Here is a 26,329-nt window from a genome sequence, read left to right as displayed (position 1 = left end):
GATGCTTCAGGTTAAGAACAGTTTCAGTTTAAGAACGGACCTCCGGAATGAATTAAGTACTTAACCTGAGGTACCTCTGTATAAGTAAACGCATGCAGGGATTTGTTTGTTTTGCCTTGATACATAATCTACCAACACCTGCAAAAGCAAGATTCAAATTGCCTCATTTAACATTTGCCCATACATTTTATTTTTTTGTCCTGAAGAAATTAGCAGGGCCATAGCTCAATGGTAGAGCATCTGCTTTGCATGTAGAAGGTTGCAGATTCATAGGAATACAGACAGCTGCTTTATTTTGTCAGCAATTTTAAGAAGTTTCTTGGAATGGTGCAAGAATGACTGGAAATCTACTCATTTTAAAATAGGTTTTGTTTTTTTGTTCATTCATTTATTCATTAAATTTGGCAGTCTTGCCCAGGGTAACCCAAAGCACAGCCAACAAAGAGACAACAAATCTCACATGGATACATTAAAACCAAGAAGAAAGAGAACTACATTCAAAAGCACCTCACCCACTTCTAAAAGGCCACAGATAGTTAAAGGTCAAAGGCCTGGTTACAGAGGAAAGTTTTTGCCTGGTGCCTAAAAATATATAATGATGTCGCCAGATAAGCCTCCGTGGGAAGAGCATTCCACAAACAGGGAGCCATTGCAGAAAAGGCCACTCTTGTGGGCTGCCCTCCAGACCTCTTCTGGAGAAGGCACACGAAGATTGGCCTCCGATGATGAGTATAAGCCTAGATCCAGCACAGAGTAAGTGCAAGCCCTGTGTCAGGGTAGGGGCGTTTTTTTCCATCTTAGATCTGGCAGTAGGACCTGCTGGTATGTATCCCTAGCTGAATATGCAAATGAGATTTCGCCTCATGGAGCAGTGAAAAAGGGAGTGAGGACTCACTAGACTGGTTTCTCCAGATTGTTCAGCCTCATCAGAAAACAGAACTTTGGCTTATGTGCATTTGAGCGGCAAGCAGAGCATCTCATCTGGGCTGCGCAGGAACTCAGCTTGGAAAGCACATGCAGGACAGATAGACGGCATGGGTAAGATTGTGGCAGGATATTGACATTTGCCAAAGTATTTTCTAGCATAGAACAGACTTTAGAAACATCAGCATTGTTACAGCGTCACCTGCAAATCTATTGTATGCTCCTCTGAACCTGTGAGTTATGAATTATTTCCTGTTTCTGTTTAAAGCAATTCTGCGTGTCTCTCTTCTCAGCAGAACTGGCATCCGTAAACACAACTTCATAAAAGCAGTGGTCCCAGAATGACAGAGAGCTTCTGCCTCAAGTTTCTTTTACCACACAGCTCCAAGAGATAGGCTGTTGGGTGTATAATAGCTGTGACAGGCACTGCAGGCATTCATGCAGGTAGCAGCTCCTATAGAGTCGCTGTAGCATCACTTTTTCCTCCAAGAGCATGGTTGCACTTGTATGGGCCTGTCCCTTGAGAACATGGATGAGAAGACTGCAAGCCGAGTCACTGAGCCAAACGGGGCTGTGAGCTTGAGTCCCAATGGTGGCGACTCATTGGTACAGTATAGTGGTTTGGGTTGTAATCTGAACCTCAACATACCTGGGAGTAAGCCCCATTGAATTTGGGCTGGAATTGTACCCTTAGACAGAACCCCCTTGTTCAATTTTCACCTTTGTCAGATATCCTTAGGGCAAAAACCACTGTTATCTCAGGAGTAGGTAAGAGTTATAATATAATGATGGGACAGTGCTGCCTTGTGATGGAATTAAACAAAGAGGATATAGTCATGATGGCATTATATGAGTGAAAAAGGACCGTTCTTCTTCTTCTTCTTTTCTTCTTCTACCTCTTCTTTTCTTCTTCTTCTTCTTTTCTTCTTTGGCGATCACTCGTAGCTGAGTAAGATTGTCTTCCATAAACACGGTTTTAACCATGAGTCTGTAAGTGACTGTGGAGGCCAATTCTGGACCCACACGACCTTCCACAGTGGGAATATTGGTTCCCGGGTGGGAGTTGATCACAGTGTGGATTTGCCAGGTGTGCCTTCCTCTTAGCACATTTTTCCCTTGTGTTCCCTTGTGTTCGAGTGTCTTCAAAGTCCATGACACCTTTGGTAAAGGCTGTTCTCCAGCTGGAGCACTCGCAGGCCAGTGTTTCCCAGTTGTCGGTGTTTATACTACATTTTTTTAGATTTGCCTTGAGACAGTCTTTAAACCTCTTTTGTTGACCACCAGCATTACGCTTTCCATTTTTAAGTTCGGAATAGAGTAGTTGCTTTGGAAGACGATCATCAAATATCCACACAACATGACCAGTCCAATGAAGTTGATGTTGAAGAATCATTGCTTCAACACTAGTGATCTTTGCTTTATCCAGTACACTGATCATCACCTTGTCGTGGTGAGTGGGCTTGCACGTTCCTATGACCCTTGAGAAGGACCATAGCTCAGTAGTAGAGCATCTGCCTTGCGTGCAGAACATCCCAGGTTCAATCCCTGGCACCTCCAGGTAGGACTGGGAATATCTACTGTCTGGAGAGACACTGGCAGTCAGTGTGGACAATACTGAGTTAGATGGGTCAGAAGTCCAACTCAGCATATGGCAGCTTCCTATATTACCTCCAGGATCAGAATCGGCATGCATCTGAATGCCAGTCACTGGGAACAACAGCTGGAGAGGGATATTGTCCTCGCATCCTACTTGTGGGCTTCCCAGAGGAATGTGGTTGGATCCCGTGGGAAGCAGCTTACTGGATTGGATTGTTCTTTGAGTCTGATCCACCAGGGCTCTTCTAATGGTTACCTTGTTGCAAGTGGCTCCACCTCCCTTTCAAATCATTGGCTGTGGCTGCTGGCAGGGTCAGTGAAATTTGCAGTGTAATGATATTACATCATCAGGTAAGTGCTCTTAGATGTAACGGTGAGTGCGGAGAGGTTTCAGCAGCATCATGGACAATATAGGGCTCCCATCTCAGTCCCATCATTTGCAGTGTGAGAAGAATAATACTGGCCTTCCTTGCAAAGTTTTTTTGAGGACTACTCAAGGCACTTCAAATGTGTTGCAAGATGCGAAGTATTATTTTCACTGATTATCATAATAATGCTGTATCATTTCAGTCACTAAGTTTCCCTTCTTCTTTTAATGCCTGCTACAAGCTCCCTCTCTTTTCCTTGGGCTCTTCACAGACGGTGAAATCAGAAGGAAACCAAGATATGGCGCCACTAATTCACTGGTACCGAATAATCAGCAGGAGGCTGGAGATCAAACCTACTTGGATGAAAAGATTGCCATTCCAGATGTTGCAGGAGTAAGTGGGGTTGGAGAAGGAATTTGACTTTGTTTGTATTTTAATGAGAAATGTCCCAATTTTCATGCAAACCAAAACACAGCCACCCCTTTGAAATTCACACTTCTAATTTCTCCAGCCAACGTGTACAAACATGCATATATTAGGTGGAAGTATATGCAGAATGCATATATTAGTAAAAATAACACACACAAATGCATTCTATGGGGGAAATGGCTTGCAGAAATGTGTGTATAAGTCAAAATTGCATGCAAAATGTGTGTTTATTAGGTGAAATTCGCATTAAAGTGCTGGTGAATTTTCATGAAGATTTTAAAAAACAGCGCCTTCTCCCCCACTGGAAATTTCTGGGAAAATGTGGACAGCTGAATTTAAGACTGGAAAAATCAGGAGCTAAGGGAAGCTGAAATTGAGAGATTTATCCATCCTGACGAGTGGAGTAAATCATTGGTCAGATGGTTAACACATGGCTCGTTCTCTTGGGGTTGGACTGTTGGCCTGTTATGGGGAACTGATAGATGGATCCTTTTAATAAATATCAATGCCGTGTAAAATGGTCTAGTGCAGTGGTTTTCAACCAGTGTGCTGTGGCACCCTGGGGTGCCTTGAATGATGGTTAGGGGTGCAGCAGTCAACACTGACCTCTGTCCCTCTTTCCTTCCCTCCATTCCTCTAATGCCCTCTTGCATCTCTGCCTCCCAAAGGCTTGTGCAGCTGTTTATTGCAACAGCCTTGGTGCCTCTGGGGCTGGTCAGGGGACATTAGTTGCCAGGAGCTGAGGCAGCCTCAGAGTAAGCAAGCAAGCAAGCAAGCAGGCAGGCACGCAGGCAGGCAAGGGAGCCCAGCCAGCCAGTCCACCAGCCCTTGCTGTTGGGAATGGACACACAAGTCCCAGGCCCCTGTGGGGCAGTGTGAGAAGACACCCCTCTCTTTGGGGCTGGGGGGGACAGCTCAGAGACTGGGCTGCTGGCGGTGACTGCCCGGAGGACTCCCAAGAAGAGAAGAGAGGCTGAGGGAACACTCCAGAAGGGAGGGTGTTCTGCAGGCAAGTGGTGACATAACTGGGCTCCTGAGCCCCACAGGAGTGCCGCAGAAAAAATGTAGCTGGTCAAAGGAGCCATGGACTCAAAAGAGTTGAAAATCTCTGGTCTAGTGTGTTCATGTGGAGTGTGGGTGTCCCTGTGAGTTCATTGGCCTGTTCCATGCAGACAGCACCAGCAGAGTTTCAAGGGATCCTGTGAGCATCTCTATTGCTTTCCTGCCATTTTGTATTTTCTGTGATGTGGTTTCCTCCTTCTGGGCTGAGCACACATTGGAGACAGTGGACATTCAGCAGGCAAGGTATCTCCAGTCCCAGCATAATGTGGATATAGTATAGTGGAAGTTTGCTTTGCCCATCATCTGACGTCGGTACACTCTTCCACTCCAGTGCTGGAGCATGCATCTTCCATGATGATTTTTTTAAAAGCATGGTAAATGGCTATTCCCCTGCTGTAAGGCTACTCTCCTTCCATGGTGGGGGAAGAGGATAGAGGGCTACTGGAATTGAATGAATTGCTGAAGGAATAGAAAGAGGAGTCATTATCTGGGGTGAACAGTAGGACATTTCAGTTCCTTTCTCACACTGAGGAAGTAGTTTTGCAACAAGTTTTTAGTTCCAATGCAATCATGTGTTTTCTGTGACATACAAGGGTTAAGCAAGACAGAATTTCTGTGATGTTATCAGCCAGCTCCCCTAAGAGTGATTGTTCAGCAGGAAAATGTGTGGCATTGCAACCTTACAGCTCAGTTGTGCAATCATCACAGATGAACTATGGCAACCAATTCTGCATATGATTGCAGCCATTACCATGCAATCCTTTGCATCTTCACTCAAAATTAAGTCCCATTAAGTTTACTCCTCAGTGGGGTTTACTCCTCAGAAAGAGGCTACAAATTGCAGCCTCAAATCCCCAACGTTAATTCAGCCTCATTTAACAGGTTGTTTGAGAAGAACAGAGCTTCCATATTTACAAAAACTAAACAGGAATGCTGAGTACAGCTTGTTCCAAAATGTTACTTTCAGAAAGAATTGTGTGGATTTTATATATTTGCACGATAGAATTATTTTGAATATATTATTATTTGTTCATCTTACCTCCAGCTTTTGCTTTCTAACTTTCTTTATAAATGTCTAATTAATTTACTTATTTTTTTTAAAGCAAGCTCAGAGGTCAGGGCTCATGTTGGCTCAGAGCATGGTCCATGTGTGCCCCTTGTGCCCCCCTATCAGTGGCCCTGCCCTGCTCTGGCTGGTTGAAAGCAATGATGTCTATGGTACTTGCTCTCCTAAACTGTGTGAAAAATAGCAGCACTCAGAGCAGCTGCCCGTAAATAAAGACCTGATACAGAATGAAAAGCTAAGTGTGAATTAGTGTAGTAGAGATAAGATGACCTCCAATCTCTCTCTCTTCTCTCCTGTCCCTTTTCATTGACTCTCCTACACCTTTTCCTCCCCAGTATGGTTTCAGTTTTAGGAAGCTCTGGGCATTCACCGGGCCTGGCTTCCTCATGAGCATTGCCTTCCTGGACCCAGGAAACATTGAATCAGACCTGCAGTGTGGAGCTGTGGCTGGATTTCAGGTGAGCACAGGAGACAGCAGGCATTTGTTGTAGGGTGTGCCTGGACAATATAAGGCCCTTGGGCTTCACACACCCCTCTTCTTGTTTTCTTGGGGTTCTACTGGGGCAATTCTAAGTACTCAGTGTTTGCAGCCTTTTCCCACCCCATTTTAGGAACATCATCGCTCAGCCAAGAGTGGGGGTGGGATAGGACCTGCACTGCTGCAATCTGCAATGGTCCTCTTCTTGGTTCAGCAGGGGTTAGTAGAGTTGGCACTATTCCATCCACCCCATGCTGCATGGCCAACTAGCATCTGAGTATTATGCACCACTGAATTATAGGCCTGAGGCTAATCAAAAGCTTTGAGGTTGGGCTTATGCTCTTGCTGCATTGCTGCAGAAGCCCCCAAATGCCTAGTGACGCCATGTGCCCTTGCTCCCTGCACAGCTGCTCTGGGTTCTGCTCTGGTCCACAATCCTGGGCTTGCTCTGCCAAAGACTGGCCATCCGGCTCGGGGTCGTTACAGGCAAAGATTTGGGAGAGATATGCCATTTCTACTATCCCAAGGTGAGTATGAATGGAGAATCAGGCTGTGAACTGCATGATTAGGTACTAAACACTGGCTGCAACATCCCCCTTTCCTGTGAGTTGGTGGAAGGGACTCTGGTCTGCCATGCCACTGTGTTTAGAGGCATAACTAAATCTCCTCCATGTCTCTGATTACCTCAAAGTCAAGAATGAATGAATGAATGAATGAATGAATGAATGAATGAATGAAATATCTAGTATGAATTAGTCAGCTAGGAAAGGAGGGCTTTGTGAATTGAACCAAACAGCCCAGTCATTTCTCAATCTGAATGTGTAATCAGCTTTACCTCTATCTGAAGGCATACTCTGACTGAGGACTGTCTGACTTTAAAGATGCCCATTTCTCCACTGAAAAGGGTTGAACAAGTGGTACGATATCGAGCGGTGTACATGCCACATGTGAAGCTTCTGGAGTTGTGATCATTGTTAGAGGCATAGGGAGCTTCTGCTTAAACCTCGCCATAGAGCAGTTTTGGGGTACCAGCTCCTGTCCATGCTGTATCTGACAGACTCCCATTCTGTTTGGTGCAGGTTCCTCGTGTGCTGCTCTGGATCATGATAGAAATTGCCATCATTGGCTCTGACATGCAGGAAGTGATAGGCACAGCCATTGCCTTCAACCTTCTGTCAGCTGGACGGTACGTTCCCCATTCTTCTGCGGCCACGTGTGAGTGGGCAGGTCTCCAAATTGTTGCTGACCAGTTTTGCACCACAACCATATTGCGCTGGGTTAAGCAATTAGATTCCTCAGACAAGAAGATGCTGACAGATACTGAAATACACACAATAACAGCAGTTTTGACTTTTCTCTTATTCTTTTTACATCGGGTATAATCTTTCCCCAGTTAATAGTGAACAACCTTCCTCATAAACTGGTTGGGATAAGGTACCAATACTGCAGATGCCTGCTTCCTTTAACTGATTATTAGATGTCTCTCTGAGTCGCTAAAGGAAAATTATAGAAACAAGGGATCCTATAAAGCAAGGTTTCCCAACCTTGGGTCTCCAGCTGTTTTTGGACTACATTTCCCATCACCTCTGACCACTGGTCCTTCTAGCTAGGGGTGATGGGAGTTGTAGTCCAAAAACAGCTGGAGACCCATGTTTGGGAAACCCTGCTGTAAAGCTATACTGACCTTGAATAAGGGATAATCCTTGGGGGAAAGAAAATAACTCAGTGAAACAGCTCATGCTCTGCATGTGAAAAGTCCCAGGTTTGACCACTGGCATCACCAAGGCTTCTTTCAGAGAGCCAGTGGCAGTCAGTGCAGACAGCCTTTCCCAACATGTTACCCTACAGATGTTTTGGACTACAAATCCCATCAACCCCAGATGACGCGACTAAAGCTCAGGAATGATGGGAGATGTAGTTCAAAACACCAGGGAGAGCAGCAAGTCGAGGGCTTGTGTAGACAATACAGAGCTAGGTGGATCAACAATCTGGTTCCACAGCCTCCAATGATATCTTAAATGTAAGAATTTACTACAGGAAGCCTAGACGCTTTTCTCTGCTCTTGGGATACCTTGGTAAGGTTGCCATCTCTTTTCTTACAAAACAGAACCTTTTAACAGACATGCATCTATTAGATTTCTGCCCATTGTAGAACTACTAACAATCAGAGAACGCCCATCAGATAAGAAATGAATTGGTAACCCAGAGTCTGCCCCCCCCCAAAGCACAGGTCTCCTCTTCCCTTCAGACAGAGATATTGCGTGTGGCAGCAAGATGTTGAGTAGTCATTGTGTCCTAAAAAGCTAACCGTGTTTATGGGAAAGAGGGCTTAGTGTCCCCTCTCCCTCTATCAGGTTGGTAACTTCTGGTTTTCCTTTGCAGTATCCCTTTGTGGGGTGGAGTCCTGATCACCATTGTGGACACTTTCTTCTTCCTCTTCTTAGATAAATATGGTATGTATCCTGTACAGGGGGAAATAGTTGAATGTGTGACTCAGTCAGCTAGTGAAGTGTTTCAAAGGTTACGAGGGGATTTCTTGAGGAAATGTGCTTGTTACATGACAAAGAGCACTCAAGCTAAAAGTTAATGATTTCTGAAGCAGGTTTGAGTCCCAACACCTCCCCTAATAAGCTTGCTTTGGCCTCTTCTGTTCCTTCCCAGGTCTCAGAAAGCTGGAAGCCTTTTTTGGTCTCCTCATCACAATCATGGCACTGACATTTGGCTATGAGGTAAGCCCACACATCCCCCAGGCTCCACTGCAAACAATGCTTTCATCCACTCTCCTCCATTCTGGCCAGGCCCTGACCCTTTAGATCTGAGAAGAGCACTGCCAGGTCACCTCAGGGATCCATCTAACTCTCCCCAAACTGTTGCCCTCAAGATATTTTGAACTGCAGTTCCCATCAGTCCCAGCTACCAAGGCTATTTTGGCTGGGGCTGATGGGAGTTGTAGCCCAAAACATCTCAAGACTGATCTAATTGGTGGTTTTTAAAAACTGGATTCCTCCAAGAAGCTCATAAGAACAATATGAAGGCAGCAACACACCCTTACACTGCAGCCAATATTATTTGTCCACAGTATTTGGTATTCTGAGGTACTCTAGTGTTGTCTCTGAATGTGGAGGTTCCAATTACCTTTCATGGCTACACAAACATTTACATAGTTATGCTCTATGGATTTGTCTAGTGCTATTTTTCTAGAAAAAGAGTTACCAGAATGCAAATGAACACAATGGCGTCCACCTTAGAGTTCCAGCTGGAAAAAAGCCCTGGATTTGTTTAATAATTTTTAAAAAAATCAATCCAGGGTAATGTACACACCAACAATGAGTAGCGATGAATACCTAAGTTAATAGTACGCTCAAACTATAAGTGTTGGAAAAGATTTTTGTGTGTACTCTGATATCAAAGTAGCACACAAACAGTGGAGCTAAGTTAAAACTGAGCATGTTTGCCTGGACTTTGCTCCGCATTCAAAGGGGATTTTCCCAGGAACCTGTGCATGGCTCTGCCCCCTCCTGTTCCTTGAGTGACTCCCATTTTAAACATGCAAGAATTACAGGCTGGAGTGTAAAAGGAAACCTAACCCCATTGCAATTAGGGATGAGAGGGTGGGATTTTCACACTTCCCGAAATAATACACAATCTGAAATACAGTACACTGATCCCTGGAAATTCGCACCTCTCTGAATTTTGCGGTGCCATTCTGCAACAAAACAATTACTTATAACAATGGGTGAAAATGTGCATATATTAGTGAAAGTGAGCTACAAAAATATACTGGGTGAAATTGCTTGCAAAATTAAGTATATTGTGCAAAATTACAAATAAAAATTAGGAAAAGTGTACACTAAAACACTGATAAATCTTCATGATGAAAAAGAATAATTGCAAATTGGTGCAGAAATGTGGTGAAATAAACAAGGCTGGGAAACAGAGAAACCCCCAAAGTGAGAGATTTGCCCCACGCCTCATCAACCTTGCTGTTTTAGCTTTGCAGACTGCCTTCAGAGCGCGCGGCCTGACCCTTCCTTCCTTTTCCCTTCTGCAGTATGTGGTAGTGCATCCTGACCAGGGAAAGGTGATGAAGGGGATGTTTCTCCCCATTTGCAAGGGCTGTGGACACAACGAACTTCTACAGGCTGTGGGACTGGTTGGAGCCATCATCATGCCCCATAACATCTACTTGCACTCCTCCCTCGTGAAGGTCAGTCGTAGGAAACTCCTAGTCTTGGATAAGAAGGTTTCTTGGCTGTCTTCAGACCTGTCTTCCCATTCATTCATGGGGGAGGCATGTGCTCAGTCTCAACAAACATGTACTCCCAAACTCACAACAATGATTACAAATACAGAGGAAGGGAGACCTTGCAGGGAAGAATTGACAAATGAGAAGGGAAAGTGGCCAGTCCTTCCCTTGGTCACCCATTCTTCCCTTGAAGGGCCTTCTGGTGGTACCCTCACTGCAAGAAGTGAAGTTACAAGGAACCAGGCAGAGGGCCTTCTTGCCAGTGGACCCTCTCTGTGGAATGCCCTCCAAGCAGATGCCAAAGAGATAAAGAACTATATAAGTTTTAGAAGGCGTCTGAAAGCAGCTCTGTATTGGGAAGTTTTTGGTGTTTGATGTTTGATTATGTTTTTATATGTGTTGAAAGGTACACAGAGTAGCTGGGGTGACCCAGCCAGATGGGTGGGGTATAAATAACAATGTTGCTGTTGCAGTTGCCGCTGCTGTTAAGGCTGTCCCCTCATCTTATTTTACTTGGAATTTGGTGCTTTTCCTGGGGGGAAAGGCTAAATATTACTATCTGTAAAGGAACATTTGCAAGAAAGAATCAGTTGGTAACGTATGTGGAACTAAGTAAGAGAGTGGGGTAGCTGACAGAAAGTGTAACTCCACAGCACAGAGCAAAAGCACAGATTGAGAAGATCTGATTCAGTAAACAGCACATAGACACAGAGCATGAGGAAGTCCATTTGTTTCATAAAAGACATCATTATAAGTGATTGCAAACACTATTTCTGACATGGTGGCAGAGGTTTAGAAGTGGGTCCTGGCTGAAGCAGTGCAGCACAAACAAATAAAACAGCAAGGACATTTGCATCTTGGAGCAAGCAAGCCCTGCCCCACTGGCCAAAGCTACTAATCTATCCCAGCCATGGAAGCACAGGAGAGAAGAGTCTGAACTGTACCTACATCTCGCATTAGAAAGAAAGGGAGGGAAGGGAAAGAATTCTGCACCGACCTGCTGATCCTCCCCTGCAAATGCCCCTCCTATTAACTATGGAAGGGCCATTGTGGAAGAGCATCTTCCCAGATAAGGCTGGGGAGAGCTCCTGCCAGAAATCCTGTAGAGCTGATGCCAGTCCATGTGGACAGTACTAAGCTAGAGGGATCAATGGTCTGGCGAAGGCAGCTGGCTATGTTTCTAAGCATGAGATTGGAATCCTGTGTTTGCCTTGTAACATGTAGTACCTTAATTAGGTTTCGGTTTTTGGTTTTTTAAAAATAATAATTTAGGGATGGTTTATTCCATTTCTTCTGTGTTGGAATAAATACCGGACAATATTTTTAAGCGGAACAAGCAAACAGTTGTTTCGAAAGTACCTTGCCTCTGCTGAAGGGAGGTCTTGAATGTTGCCCAATGAGGGAATTTTGAGCCAGCCCATAATAATGGAAAGGGGAAAACAAATGTCATCTGAAGGGAGGGTTCTCCTTATTTCTCTTATTAAGGTGAGCTCACAGCCTGAGGTTATATGACCATCCATGCAGCCACAAGAACAGCCCCAACCACAATGTTTCCTGGCTCCAGTACCTTTGGGAATGGGGGAGGTAAGGAGTACTCATGTGATAGAGCTCTGAGACACTGTCTGCTTTCTCCACAGACCCGAGACATTGACCGCGCTGACAAAAAGGCAGTGAAGGAGGCCAACATGTACTTTCTGGTTGAGTCGACCATTGCTCTCTTCGTTTCCTTCCTCATAAACCTTTTCGTTATGTCTGTGTTTGGAGAGGCCTTCTTTCGTAAACAGAACCATGATGTGGTGAGTGACATAGCGTTGTGTTGCCCCCACGCCCTACTCACTTGAGAGTGGTTGGGACTTAAGGTCCCATAGTTCCTCCTCTATCACTTCAGAGTTCTTCTTTCACTACATTACCAATGAGTGGACGATGTGTAGTTGGAAAGGAAGAGTGATGTTTCCCTTTAGCCAGTCAGGGATTGGCCAACTTCTTCCTCTTTGCTCATTCCATCAAACTTCCAAGGGTGGAGCTGACTTTCTTAGCTGTGATACTACTATGGCGACAAATTAGGGCAGCAGTGGGGAACCTCTGAGCTGCAGACTGAACAAGGCTAGGCACAGGTCCCAATTTGGCCTGAGAGGCTATTCCACAAAAACCACAGCTGCCTAGTGTCAGGTGTGGGGCAGGTACAGACAAAGCTGCAGAGGAACAATTGGGAACTTAAGTGGAGTTTTTGATTGTTCCTTTGCACGTGGGGCTCCTTGTCAACGCTAGGAAACAACTGCACTAATCAGTTTCCCTTTGGAAACTTCTTAGGGCAACCAAAGGGGCTTGCTTTCTCCATTTGGAGGAAACAGACGAGGTCTGTAAATGGGTAGGAATGCCCCATTTGGACTGCCACTCTTCTCCTAATTGAGGCAGTGGCCTTGTGGCCCAGCTAGTCTCATTCGTAATTGCCTGTGAGTAACACAGTGCAAAATGAATACTGTCACTAAAAATGACGCGTGCCTTTATTTTAAGGGATATACACTTTGTATTACATGCAGCATTGTCCTAGTGTTTCCCTCTTGTGGACTTTTGATTTGGAAACTCCTGCTATGAACCAGCTGGGATTATTCTTCCAGAGTTAAGAGACCTCCCGGTTTGTGTCTCTGAGTTGTCATCTGCTCTGGGGCAGTGCATTCATTCAAGAAAGAGGGGAATAGCTTTGAATAAAGAGGGACAGGACCCAAGTGTTTAGCTGTTTAAGGCATATTTGGCTGCATACACACCATATATTTAAAGCACATTCCTCCTTCCTCCCAAAGAATCCTGGGAACTGTCATTTACCCCGCAGAGTTAAAATTCACAGTACACTTAACAAACTACACTTCCCATTATTGGTCTTTCAGGGGAGAGATGTGCTTTAAATTTATGGTGTATATGCAGCCATTCCTGGTGGCTGTGCTCTGAGTCTGAGGCATTCTTCCTTGTAGACTTGTCTCTATGGGCCATCAGCGCGTGGGAATATTTTGCCCTGACCTTCTAGTGCAAAGGATGTGACCTTTCTGAGGCCCCAATGGATGTCCTTTAAAAAATTATCTTCATTTTATTCTGCCCATGTATTCCAGCATGAAACCTGTGCCAATGCCAGCATTTTTGCCAATGGCAGCCTCTTCCCAAACTTTCCTGACAACAATGAAACTGTCTCCGTGGACATCTTCCAGGGGGTAAGTTTTTGGCGGAATGATGCCCATTTCCCCAGCTTGAAAGAAGTTGAAAGAAGATTAGCTTGCACATAAATACAGGAAAACAATGGTGTCTAGCTTTTAAGAGTATCAGTGCTTCACTTAGGGTAGTCACTTACCGCCATCCCAAAACAAGAAGGCAAACCAATGTGCATCAGATTTGCACATGCTATTTAATATATGGAGGTCCCAATGCAAAAATAATTACTACAGTTTAGATGGAAATATCATGCATATCACTGCAGTGGGGAAGACTGGCCAGGTAACCTGTGCCCAGCCTGCTGTCCGGCTGCTCAGTGTGGATTGGCTACTTCTAGGCCCCCTTTGCTGCTCTCCCATCTTAGGGTTTTTTACTGGACTTTAAACTGGACTTGGACTGGGCAGCCCTTCAGACAGAGAACACCTTCCCAAAACAAAATGAACTGTCTTCCAAATAAAGAACTGTACTCTGTAATGTAGGACACCTGGTCACCCTGGCTTAACTACCCGCGTCCCCATTTATCTGTGTCTTTTCCTGCCCAGGGACTCATCCTGGGATGCTACTTTGGCTCCATTGCTCTCTACATTTGGGCCATTGGGATCCTTGCCGCAGGCCAAAGTTCAACCATGACGGGGACATACGCCGGGCAGTTTGTGATGGAGGTAAGAAACTATGTGGGGCTGTCTTCTGTGGGGCTGGTTAATCCTGATTCTGATAGAACCTCGCAGGCAAGTTCAAAGGTGTGGTTCTGCTACGTGCTGCTCAAATGGAAAAAAACAGTTGTCGATATTATTGTGGCGTGTGCTGAAAAAGAAAAGCAATAGTTATTGTTAGTATTATTTGTGTTGTTATTAGGATGGTGATGTGATGCAATCCTACAGCCAACATTTGGCTCACTTGGAAGCAGGGCTCCAGGAAGCAGTGTGAGTGCTGCTTCCCTGGTTTGGGCGGGGTGGGGTGGCTTAAAGTCTCAGCTGATTGGCACTGAAAAGCACCTGAAGTCCTGATGGTCATCACCTGATGTCATAGTGGCACCAGTTGATTGACAGGTGGGCAACCATGCTCAACTGTCAAATTTGACATGTGGGGGCTGGAGTGAGGATCTCACTTGCTGGGCTTAGAGCCTGAGTATTCAGCTGCAGTACCACTGCTTAGTCCAAGAAAGTAACAAGCAATGATAAAGACAAGACTTCTCTGTGAACGTACAGAGTAACTTTTCCTCACCAGAACTGACCACATCCTGTCAGTACGGTTTGTCTGCATCTGTGTGCCTTGTCAAGGGAGCCGTTATAGTGCAGGATCAGGACCCTCTGCTTGAGCAGCAAAGCTTTGAGCCATAACTAATCTGTTTTTTGCTGTCCCACTATTCATGAAAGGCCAGAAACGCTATGTTTCCAAAAGGCTTTCTGTATGATGGTTAAGAAAATGTGCCTCTTTTGCAAGGCAGGGCAGGACCTTATTGCAAAACTGTAGTCTCTAAGTCAAGCCACAGCAGGCTGAAGGCATAGCTGCATTTTTATTGTGAAACAACCCACACTCATGTGGTAAATAGGTTGTGGGTCATGCACTCTACAGTTGTAGTGCTGACATCTAGCGGGAAGCTGTTCCACCTGCAAGTCTACCCATAGGAAGAGGCCTCCTGGATCCGATGGCTGAGGCTGTTTTGAGGCAGGTGGGTCCTAGAGCTAGCCAATTACAATTTCACATTCTAAACCACAAGCAGAAGTGCAGGAGTATTTTACTTTTTTCTTTGTGTACATACCTCCTCTCAGTGGGTCAGAACTTGAATCTGAAGCTCAGCACACATTCACAATGATCCAGTGAATGCCATTGGATGATTCTCCTTAATATTTAATACTAGTCTTCTAATTTTTGCCAAGATGCCATAATTTTTAAGTGAAAAAGTTATAGTGATACACAACCATAAAACAATTTATTTAAACAGAATGTTCCTTTAAAAAAAAATCAGCAGCATTGCAGCATGATGGTTAATGGCAGCGAGCAAAAGTGTTGTTTTTAAAAATCATTTTAAAAAGAGAACATTGTAGCAGAAGGGTGTTATGGTGCTATACATAAATTTCATTATATCATGGAAAAACATTTCATTCATAATTAAAATATTTATATATATATATAAAGGCAGGGTTGTAGAATGGTATGCACAGTGTCTGCTGAACTGTGGCAAGTTCACTTTCCTAATAGATTATGGCCTATTTTAAAATCCTGTCCTTTAAAAAAAATAAAAATATGCAAGAGTCATGCTAAAGGCACTTGTAGACACTGTACTACTCTCTCTCTCTCTCTCTCTCTCTCTCTCTCTCTCTCTCTCTCTCTCTCTCTCTCTAAGTGTCTTTCTGTGATTTGAGAAAAGATGGGAAAAGTACAGAGAAAATGCATGACAATGATTGGATCACAGTGTTGTGTGGATGAGTGGACAAAGCATGGCAATTCCACACTAAATGCCTGGACTGGAAGCACCCCTAAGGTCCAACCAGTCCAGACTTCTGCATCCGCAATAGCCAACCAGATGCCTCCAGGAAGCTCACCAAAATCAAGGCACGAAGCCAACGGTCTCTTTGTTCCCCAGGAAGTGGTATTTAGAGGCATGCTGCTTTTTTTACATGGAGGCTTGCCCATCGCATCCACCATCATCTTCATCTATCACGTGATAGTTAATTTCTTCTACGTAACTGCTCTGGTCCAGCACAAATGTGTGGTTGCACTATGGGCACCAGACAGAAGTGAGGGAATGCATTTTTCCCCTCAACTTAGAAGTTCAGAAAGATAGCAGTGGGGGCCACCACCTTAAAAAATATTAGCCCATGCTTTCAGAGTGCAGATGATTCAGTATACTAGTAACGTCAAGTTTTACCGTTACTGTTCAGGGGGTACGTTTGTTCAAAGGGAGGTCATCTTCCCCAGTAGAGAGGCATGTAGAGACTGGATCCGTTTCCCCCTTGTTATTTCCTCAGCTCTTCATCTTTTTCTGGTGACTTAAATTGGCCACCAGGTGGCAGCCTTTTTCAAGACCAATGTGTCAAGCAGAGGGGAGAGGATCTTTGATGAATAGCATGTGCTTCAATGGGTGATGGTGTGTTGACTTCTGTAAACCCAGGAGCTGCTTTTTTTCCTCCCTTCTCAGGGCTTCTTGAAGCTTCGCTGGTCTCGCTTTGCCCGGGTGGTCTTCACTCGCGCCTTCGCTATCCTTCCCACGGTCTTCGTTGCTGCTTTCAGGAGGATAGAAGATTTGACGAGCCTGAATGATGTTCTCAATGTGCTGCAGAGCATCCTGGTGAGATGTCCGAAACACACACACACTGCAGTGCTCTGTAAGCAGTGGGTTGCAGGAGACATGACCAGCTGTGGAGCCCCATGTCAATTGCCCATACCTCTCTTCCTTACTATGGCTGAAACTGCCATTAGGCAGTGAGGCAGGGGCCTCAGGAATCTGCCCTGTGAAACCCCCTCCATCTCTGTCATTCTGGAAATCTATTCTTTCATACTGGCCTGTTGAGTAGCTCCTGTGCATGTAGAAGTGTCACAGGGAAAGGCAAGATACCTTCAGGTTCCAAGGGCTGGGCTAGTCTTTACAGCATGGTATGGTGGTTAGAATGTGGGCCCAGGGGACTTCCGGAGGCGGCGCAAAACGGCAATGGCGGTCCTCTTTACTCAGTGAAGAGGGGCTCCGCGAAAAAGGGTCGTCCGCTACGGCGAAGCGGAGACCCATTCAGATAAACCGCAGGCAGAGCGAGCCTGTGGCCGTGGGACTCGGCGGGTGCCAGAAGCCCCCCCAGAAGCGAGGAAGGGACCTCGTAAGAGGCTCCGGATCGTGAACGGGGGAGCGGCGCTGTGAGTTCATCGCTCTTTTCGCGGAAGTGAAGCCGCGCTGCTGTTGCTGATGAGCGCCGACCTTTCTTCTTGAAAAACATCGAAATTGGCTGCAATCTACCCGTGAGTAAGGGGTATCAAAGAACTGATTAAGGATTAATTTAAATTTGTCTATTTCGGCTGAAAACGGGAGGCGAGTAACAGGAAGTCCGCCTTCCGGTCCTGCTAATCAGAGCAAAGCAAAAGAACCCGATGCGGGCTGAAGTGCTAAAAAGAGACTTTGAAAGAAGTAAGAAGGGGCATTAATAGACTGTGTGTTTCTAGAAATTGAAAAGAGTGAAGAAGTAAATTTTTTGGTTCATTGTGTTAGAGAATCCTCCTCCTACTGTGAAGAGATGTGGAATTGAAGGGGATAACCGAGTTATTGGACTGCCAGTGTTGTAAAGGAGTACTGTCAGGCTGCTGAAACTTTTTTCTTAACATAAACTGTTGCATTGATGGATACACTATCGCTTTAATACTGTCATTGAAACCTCTCCGTTACCTTGTGGCACTAATTTGAAACAGAACTTTCTGAAAGCCTCCTTTTTGAACTTGGGGACTTCAGTTGAAATAGGAGCTTTGATGGTGGAAAAGAAACTTTCTTTCCTATGAAAACCCCCCCTAGTGGATTTGCGGAGGCATTGAGGTCTGGGAACTGTATCTTATTGGGATTTTTTGTGGTTTAATTGTTTATACTCTGGGCTTGCCTTTCTCATGGATTGAAAGACTATTTGACCTTGAACAGCAGCTGGGGAATGAGTGGCCCAGCGAAAACAAGAGCAGCTAAAGCTAAGGAAGCTTTAGCTGAGGAAGCTAAAGAAAAGAAAAAAGATAAGAGAGCTGGGCAGCTTGTCCAAACAACCTTGATTCATCATCGTAGATCCTCGGTGCCAACTGTGCTGACGGCGCAGGAGGAAGAAGTTGAAACGCCTGCTACAGAAGAAATGGCAGCTGGAGGAACTGATCCAGTCTTGAAACAAATTTTGGAACAACTGGCACTTCTGAATAAGAAGGTGGACGATCAGTCATCTAAAATTGATAGAGCTACATCTACTATCAGCAAGTTAACAGATCAGGTTTCGCAGCACACTCAGGCTATTGAGAAACTGCAAGGAGCTACGGCGGAGAACTACAAACTAGCTGCGGAAGCCAATCAAAAAGCTGAGCAAGCGTGCAAGAAGGTGGAAGAGATCAAAGGGGAAGTAAGACCTTTGAAAAGACAGGTAGGAGAACAGCAAGCCTACCTGTCAATGGTGGAACTGAAAAGTAAGGAATGTAATCTTAGGCTGAGGGCTGTCCCAGAGTTGGAACAGGGCAACCTAGAGAAATTCTTGACGGAGTTGTTTTCTAAATTTTGGGGGGTTGAAGAAGATAAAGATTTCAGGATTGTGACGGCCTTCAGACTGGGAAGATCGGTTAAGAAAGATAAGTCCAGAGACTGTTTGGTTTGTTTGAGAACAAGAGAGGAAAGAGACAAGATATTAGGCCAACATTTTAAAAAATCCCTGGAAGTTGAAGGCAAAAGGGCAGAAATTTATAGAGACATTCCTAAATATTTGTTGGACCTTAGAGCCACATACACAGACTTGGCCAAATTGTTAAGATACAACGCAATCCCTTATAGGTGGGAATTTCCTCAAGGTCTGTCATTCACCTATAGAGGAAAGAAGGTAAGAATTAAAACACCAGAAGATCACCAGAAGTTCCTACACGACAACGAGGAGGACCTCCAAAAGAGAGCTGCAGATTCCTGGCCTCCACCACCGGGATTACCACCAGGATCCATACCATCTGGAGGCGGCCCGGCACCACAGCTTCCGGAAAAGGACGACAAATTAGATACCCAACTGTGATACCCAAGAAGTAGGCCGGGATGTCTCTACAGCTTCTTAGTTGGAATATAAATGGCGGGAATTCTCCAGAAAAACGCAGAAAAGTATTTCATATTTTGAAAAAAGAACAATTGGACATTATTTGCCTGCAAGAAACGCATGTGACAAGACTCCACAGAAAAGTGTTAATCAATAAAAGGCTAGGCCAAGAATTTATTTCATCGGATAAAGTTAAGAAAAGAGGAGTGGTGATTTATGCAAAGGAGAACTTGTCTCCAAAATTTGTATTTAAAGATGAACAGGGCAGAATTTTGGCAATTGAAATCCAGACACAAGGAGAAAAGTTTTTAATTCTAGGAATCTACGCCCCAAATGATGGAAAATCGGAATTTTTTAAGAAGCTGCACGAGATTATGCTGGACTATTTGGACTATAACAACATTATTATGTTGGGAGATATGAACGGTGTCGCCTCAGTGAATATGGATAAGTCACAAAGTGCTAATATAACGAAAGATGGCAGACTACCAAAAACCTTTTTTGAAATGACTGACAATTTGGATTTGATTGACATATGGAGGATCAAGAACCCTCTAGGGAAAGAAGGAACTTTTTTTTCTGAGGCCCATATGACATGGACGCGAATCGACCAAATATGGATAACTAGAGGGCTGGCACCTAAGACTAGAAAAGTGGAAATCTGCCCAAAAACCTGCTCCGACCACAACGCCTTGAGAATGGAATTGAGACTAAATACAACCGGATCGTTCAGATGGAGAATGAATGACGCTTTGTTAAGAGATCAGGAGATTGTTAAGAAGGCCCAAAAAGTTTTAAAGGACTATTTTGAAATAAACTTAAAGACAAATGTGGAAAAAAGAATAATCTGGGACGCAAGCAAAGCAGTTATAAGAGGGTTTCTAATACAACAGAACACGATTAAAAAAAGACTCTGGAATGAAAAGAAGGAGAAGATCTTGGAGAAAATAAGAGAAGGAGAGAGAAAACTGAGATCCAGGCCTAAATCAAAGGAAGTATTGAGAGAAGTGAAGTTTTTCCAGGCACAATATTCGAAACTGATAAATCAAGAGGTGGAATGGAAAATTAAACAAATGAAACAAAGATCCTTTGAATCTGCTAACAAATGTGGAAAATTGTTGGCTTGGCAGTTGAAAAAGAGACAAAAACTTAACACAGTTACAAATCTAGAGATTGAAGGGAGAATGGTTCAGAAACCCGACGAAATTAGAAAGTCCTTCCAGAGATATTTCAAAGAACTTTATTCTCAAAGGCCACAAAAAAGCTCAGAGGTGGACCAATTTGTTATAACTAATGGATTACAAAAAATACCCCAGGAAATGAGAGCAATCCTGAACTGTAATATTACAACTCAAGAAATTGAATGCGCCATTCAGAACCTTCAACTGGGCAAATCTCCGGGACCTGATGGGCTTACTTCCAAATATTATAAGGTACTGAAGGATTCATTGATACAACCATTGCTGGAAGTTTGCAACCAGATTATGGAGGGGAGGAAGGCACCGGAAACGTGGAAAGAAGCTTTCATCACGTTGATCCCAAAACTAGAATCTGAAAAAACTCAACTTAAAAACTACCGTCCTATCTCACTCCTAAATGTGGATTACAAAATTTTTGCAGACATTTTGGCAAGTAGGTTTAAGAAAGTCTTAAATGAAGTGATTCATAAGGACCAAGCAGCCTTTCTCCCTGGTAGGCACTTATTTGACAACACAAGAAACATCATTGACATTTTGGAGTTTTTACAGATTAATTCAAACACAAGAGCGGTGTTGATTTTTATTGATGCGGAGAAGGCCTTTGACAACATTTCTTGGCTGTTTATGAAGAAAAATTTGGAAAGGATGGGAGTAGGGCGGGGGTTTGAAAATGGAATAGAAGCAATTTATTCAGAACAAAAAGCTAAATTGATAGTAAACAACGTGGTGACAGAGGAGTTCAAAATTGAAAAAGGGACACGACAGGGGTGCCCTCTATCTCCTCTGTTGTTTATTTCAGTCCTGGAGGTGCTATTGAACATGATTAGAAATGACCGGTTGACACAGGGAATTGTGGTCGGAGAGAAACAATATAAACTGAAAGCTTTTGCAGATGACTTGGTATTAACATTACAGGAGCCAGCCTCTAGTACTAAAAGAGCGTTAGAATTAATTTCTGACTTTGGTCGGGTGGCGGGATTCAAGCTGAATAAACAAAAAACTAAAGTTTTAGCAAAAAACTTGACAACTACTGAAATAGAGGAGTTCAGAAAAGAAACAGAACTAAATGTGGTCAAAAAAGTAAAGTACCTAGGGGTCCATTTGACCTCCAAAAATTTGAATTTATTTAAGGACAACTATGAGAAATGTTGGTCAGAGATCAAAAGAGATCTGGAAATATGGTCAAGATTAAAACTTTCCTTGCTGGGCAGAATAGCTGCTATAAAGATGAATGTATTGCCGAAAATGCTATTTTTGTTTCAGGCCCTCCAGATCGTGGATAAGGTGGAATGTTTTGGAAAATGGCAGAGGGATTTATCTAAATTTGTCTGGCAGGGCAAAAAGCCCCGAATAAAGTTTAAAATACTAACAGATGCGAAAGAAAGAGGGGGGTTTGCCCTGCCGGACTTGAGGTTATATTATGAAGCTGCAGCCCTCTGCTGGTTGAAGGATTGGATTTTATTGGAGAACACCGATGTCCTTGACCTGGAGGGATTTGATAATGCTTTTGGGTGGCATGCATATTTGTGGTATGACAAGGTTAAAGTTCATAAATTGTTCAAAAACCATATTGTCAGAAGGGCAATTTTCATGGTCTGGTCAAAATATAAAGACTTATTGGAGAGTAAAACTCCGAGGTGGCTCTCACCGATGGAGGCCAAAGCACGTAAAAGACTCAATATGGAGGCCCACTGGCCTAAATATTGGGAAATAATTGAAAAAATTGGAGATAAATGGAGGTTACAGAGTATGGAAAAGTTAAAAAACAAGGTGCGAGATTGGTTGCATTATGCTCAAATCCAGGAAGTTTTTAAAGCAGACAAAAAAGTGGGTTTTCAGGAGGAAAAATCGAAACTAGAAACAGAGTTGCTTGAGCCAAAATCTAAGCTAATTTCGAGAATGTATAACTTGCTGCTTAAATGGAACACACAGGATGAGATTGTCAAATCCTCTATGATAAAGTGGGCACAGGACTTGGGGCATAACATTATGTTTGAAGACTGGGAAAGGTTATGGAACACCGGAATGAAATTCACGGCATGTACTGCCTTGAAGGAAAACATTATGAAAATGATATACCGGTGGTACATGACCCCAGTCAAGCTTGCAAAGATATATCACCTGTCCGATAATAAATGTTGGAAATGTAAGGAAGAGGATGGGACATTTTTACACCTCTGGTGGACCTGCCCGAAAGTGAAGGCCTTCTGGGAAATGATACATAATGAACTAAAAAAGGTGCTGAGATTCACCTTACCTAAGAAACCGGAGGCCTTCCTTCTGGGCATGGTAGACCAGAGGATGGTCAAGAAAGATAGAACTTTCTTTATGTACGCTACTACAGCAGCGAGGATTTTGTTGGCAAAGCACTGGAAGACACAAAATCTACCCACATTGGAAGAATGGCAGACGCAGCTGATGGACTATATGGAGTTGGCTGAAATGACTGGCAGAATTCGAGACTCGGGAGAAGAAGAAACGGAGGAAGTTTGGGAAAATTTTAAGGGCTATTTGAAAAAGCATTATAAGTTGTATGAATGTTAAAAAATGCTCCTTTCTAGGAAGGTATAGCTTCAGTATCGGCAAATTTCTGAATTGATAAATAAGACACTATAAGACAGAAGTGAAATAATGAAATATTTTTATTGTGTGGAAATTAAAAATTAATGTAATTGTACTGAAATGTTTACATCAGATAACACGATAAAATGGAAGATATATTGTTATGTATAAAATAAGTTAACAAATTGCTGAGGTTTTGGTTACACAGGGAATGCAGTGCTCGGGAGATGGGGGGAGTCCATTGGATCTATGGAAGTATGTATTTGAAAGTGGAAATTTGTTTATTAAAAACCTAATAAAATATTTATAAAAAAAAAAAAAAAGAATGTGGGCCCAGGACCTGGGAGGCCAGAGTTCGAATCCCCACTCAGCCATGAAACTCATTGGGTGATTTGGGGGGCTGTCACCGCCTCTCAGCCTCACAAGGTTGTTGTGGGGATTAAATGAGGAGGGGGAGAACCACGTACACCACCTTGGAGAAGAAGCTGGGATATTAATGGAATAAAATGAATATAGAACCAGCATGAGTTGGAAAGGAGTAGGAATGACCAAACAGGCAGCAAACATTTTTGTGGTCCTCGAGTGAAAATAAGTGGTGAAAAGATAAATGGCAAAGAAAGGAGAATAGACAACAGTATTCAATTTGAAAATATGCCTCCACACTCACCCGTTTCTCCTTCCGTTTCCAGCTACCTTTTGCTGTCATACCTGTTCTCACCTTCACCAGCATGCAGCCTCTCATGCAGGACTTCGTCAATGGGATGTAAGTTGCTCCACAGAGAAGCTTGTTTTGTGAGGAGTTATTTCCCTAAGGAAGGATGTATATGCTCCCATTGCCAATGTTTGATTTGGAACGTTCTTGGTACACGCAATGCACTCTACAATATCCATGCCTTGATTTTGCTGCATCTGCCACCCAGGGCACTTCCAGACTAATGTTAGTTGGGATTCAATGTCATACTGGCAAATGCAGGTCAGACAGTTATAATTGCCCGGAAGGTCTTGCACAACAAACCTGCTTCCCCCAAAAGATAGTTTTTGCAGTAAGGAAAGTGAGGAGCAAACGTACCGGGAAGTGGCATCAGGACCCTCCCAGGTGTCCTTTTCATTGTGCATAAATGATGATTTGTGCTCATGATGCTATCGGGGTGGTCACACAATCCGGCTTTCAATCTTATTTGTGCCTGCAAATGTTTTGGCACAGTCATACTGCTGCTGCTTCACTCAGTGCCTACTCTGTAACTTTCCAATGAACTCCCGTAACTTTTCATATGAGAAATGTGGTTTGTACATACATACATACTTACATACTATAAAAACCTACACAAGCAGAGGGAGGACTGCAACGCTACTCATATTCGTTTAGTTCGTTAAACAGGACCATCTGCCCCCCAGACAACGATTGGGGCAGATGTGGATGTAAAAATCTGTGGATTGACCACCAGGATTGTTCCATCTTTATAGTCATGATCTTGAATATTCTTCTTCTTTTTTAACTCCCTCTCCCTCTCTGGTCTTCTTAGCATTAGCAAGATCATTATGATCCTCATCACTGGACTGATCTGTGCAATCAACCTGTACTTTGTGGTGACAGCTATAATGGGCCTGAATCACCTGGCATACTACATCGTCATATCATTGGCGCTAGCTGCATACGTGGCCTTCGTCTGCTACCTGGTATGAAGATCATAGATAAAACGGGGCACCATCTGTAGGGCTGGGCTGGAGGCCCCTCCCCAATTACGGCTGATGATACAAGGACTAGTAGATCATTGATCTGATAAGGTTGCTCCTCATTCTTAGCTTTAAAGGGGAAGAAACTGAAAACAATTGAAGAAAAATCCCCAAAGAGGATATTCATCATTTCCCATATCCTAGCCCTAGGATTATATTGCAAGCTTGTTATGAGGAACACCTGCAGAACTAGGTCTGGGCTAGATCCTTATCTCCCCAATCCTACGCATGGGTGGGTGGGGCTGCCTGTCAATTGACATCATAGTGACACTGTGTGACCCATTTTTGCCTGTGCATGGTGCTTTGCAAGCCCTGACGATCCACTGAATAGCATAGAAAATGCTGTTTCCCTTCTCCCTGATAATAACCATCAACGGTGGAGCCACATGAGGGTTGGGAAGGTAAGTATAAAGCATAGCGCTGCCATAGCATCCGGTGCACAGACCATTAGCCCCTGGATAGTGAAGGGGCAGCCCTTGAAGTGAGTGTCTCCCGAAGGACAGTGAGGAACCACTGCTGGATGACTTAACAGAGTCATGAAAAAACATGGGGGGGGGTCTGTTTGAGGCAGATCAGGGAGAATGGTTGGGCTGTTATTGCAGGTAGGGGGAAAACCTGAAAGCTCTTTGGTATGGTTGTGAAGACCCAAAGTTTGATGCTAGATCCTCGTCTTGCTCTTTCTCCATTCTAGATTTGGACGTGTCTCATCTCGCATGGAGCTCGTTTCCTGGCCCGTGGGGCCCACACTCGATTCAGTTATGGGCTGCAGTGATAGGCCATCCCTCTCTCACACACGCCAGAGGCTGCTAAATCTTCCTCCTCCTTCCTGGACTGGAAGCAGCTGCCCCTCTGGATCTGCTGAAAGGCAGAGGCTCCAGGACACTGGTGTCCACCAGCAAGAGATGGACTTAAGCACTGGTAGCTGGCAATCCATGGTGGAGCACCTGCTTTGCGTGCATAAGTTTCCAGGGTTCATCTCTGGTATCCTGCAAGGAATATTCAGACTCTGTGAAAGAGCTGTGGTCAGTGCCCCCATGTAGGTGGGCCTGGACTTCACAGGCCATTGTCCAGATTCAGCACAAGATGGTTGTTTGTATTTTAGCTGGAATAAACTCTCTTGGGAAGACAGTCCAACGAATAAACTCTTCTGTTGGCTCCCTACGCTACCCCCTACTTCAAGCTACATATAGTGATGGGAGCAGGGAAGTGCTGTGGCGCTGACCTCCAACAGGGGCATCACTGCTGCTTACTGAGACAGTAAGCACCAGCTGCAAGGTGGTGGTGGCATCGGGCCCGGTTGGTATGCACACCCTGCCCCAACCTCACTGCCCCACTCCTGCATTGCCATAAGAACATGAGAAGAGCCCAGCGGGATCCGGCCAGTGGCCCATATGGTCCAGTATCCTGCTCTCTCCATGGCCAGCCAGATACCCAGGGAAAGCCCACACCTGAGTGCAACAGCATTCTCCCCCCCCCCCTGCAGTTTCCGGCAACGTCCATTCAGTAGTGTTCCTCCTCTGAAAGTGTCCCAGCAAGGACACTGCCAGGAAGTTGGGCCCTGCCCCTGCTTGCCGGCTGCTCCTGCACAGTGGCCTATTCGACGTTCTTTGAAGGAGCAGCTGATACAGCTGCAACCCTCCTTGCAGGGTTTTTTGAGGCCTCTTGCCCTTCATGGGCTGCCGCATTAAGTCTGCCATAGCAAGCAAAAGCAGTCTTTGTGGCA

General features: G+C 44.4%; 1 protein-coding gene across 4 annotated transcripts in view; it reads left to right on the top strand.

Moving 5' to 3' along the window:
- The window catches only part of SLC11A1 (solute carrier family 11 member 1), a 29,130-nt gene extending 3,396 nt beyond the window's left edge, over positions 1-25,734 (top strand). For 3 of the 4 annotated variants that reach the window (XM_081882595.1, XM_081882594.1, XM_081882593.1), the window contains 14 exons: positions 3,160-3,281; positions 5,781-5,903; positions 6,331-6,450; positions 7,003-7,109; positions 8,306-8,376; positions 8,585-8,652; positions 9,975-10,130; positions 11,807-11,965; positions 13,274-13,372; positions 13,913-14,032; positions 16,513-16,662; positions 23,562-23,635; positions 24,396-24,549; positions 25,298-25,734. In XM_081882595.1, the coding sequence (XP_081738721.1) occupies positions 3,160-3,281; positions 5,781-5,903; positions 6,331-6,450; positions 7,003-7,109; positions 8,306-8,376; positions 8,585-8,652; positions 9,975-10,130; positions 11,807-11,965; positions 13,274-13,372; positions 13,913-14,032; positions 16,513-16,662; positions 23,562-23,635; positions 24,396-24,549; positions 25,298-25,378 (1,604 nt within the window). In that variant the 3' untranslated portion in view covers positions 25,379-25,734. Of the gene's footprint in view, positions 1-890; positions 1,039-3,159; positions 3,282-5,780; positions 5,904-6,330; positions 6,451-7,002; positions 7,110-8,305; positions 8,377-8,584; positions 8,653-9,974; positions 10,131-11,806; positions 11,966-13,273; positions 13,373-13,912; positions 14,033-16,512; positions 16,663-23,561; positions 23,636-24,395; positions 24,550-25,297 lie in introns of those variants that run through there. The other variant, XM_081882596.1, reaches the window with a different exon arrangement.
- Positions 25,735-26,329: the final 595 nt, after the last annotated feature.

Source organism: Podarcis melisellensis, assembly GCF_964234715.1.
Source record: "Podarcis melisellensis genome assembly, chromosome: 1".
NCBI classification, from domain to species: domain Eukaryota; kingdom Metazoa; phylum Chordata; class Lepidosauria; order Squamata; family Lacertidae; genus Podarcis; species Podarcis melisellensis.
This window is presented reverse-complemented; position numbering and strand designations above follow the sequence as displayed.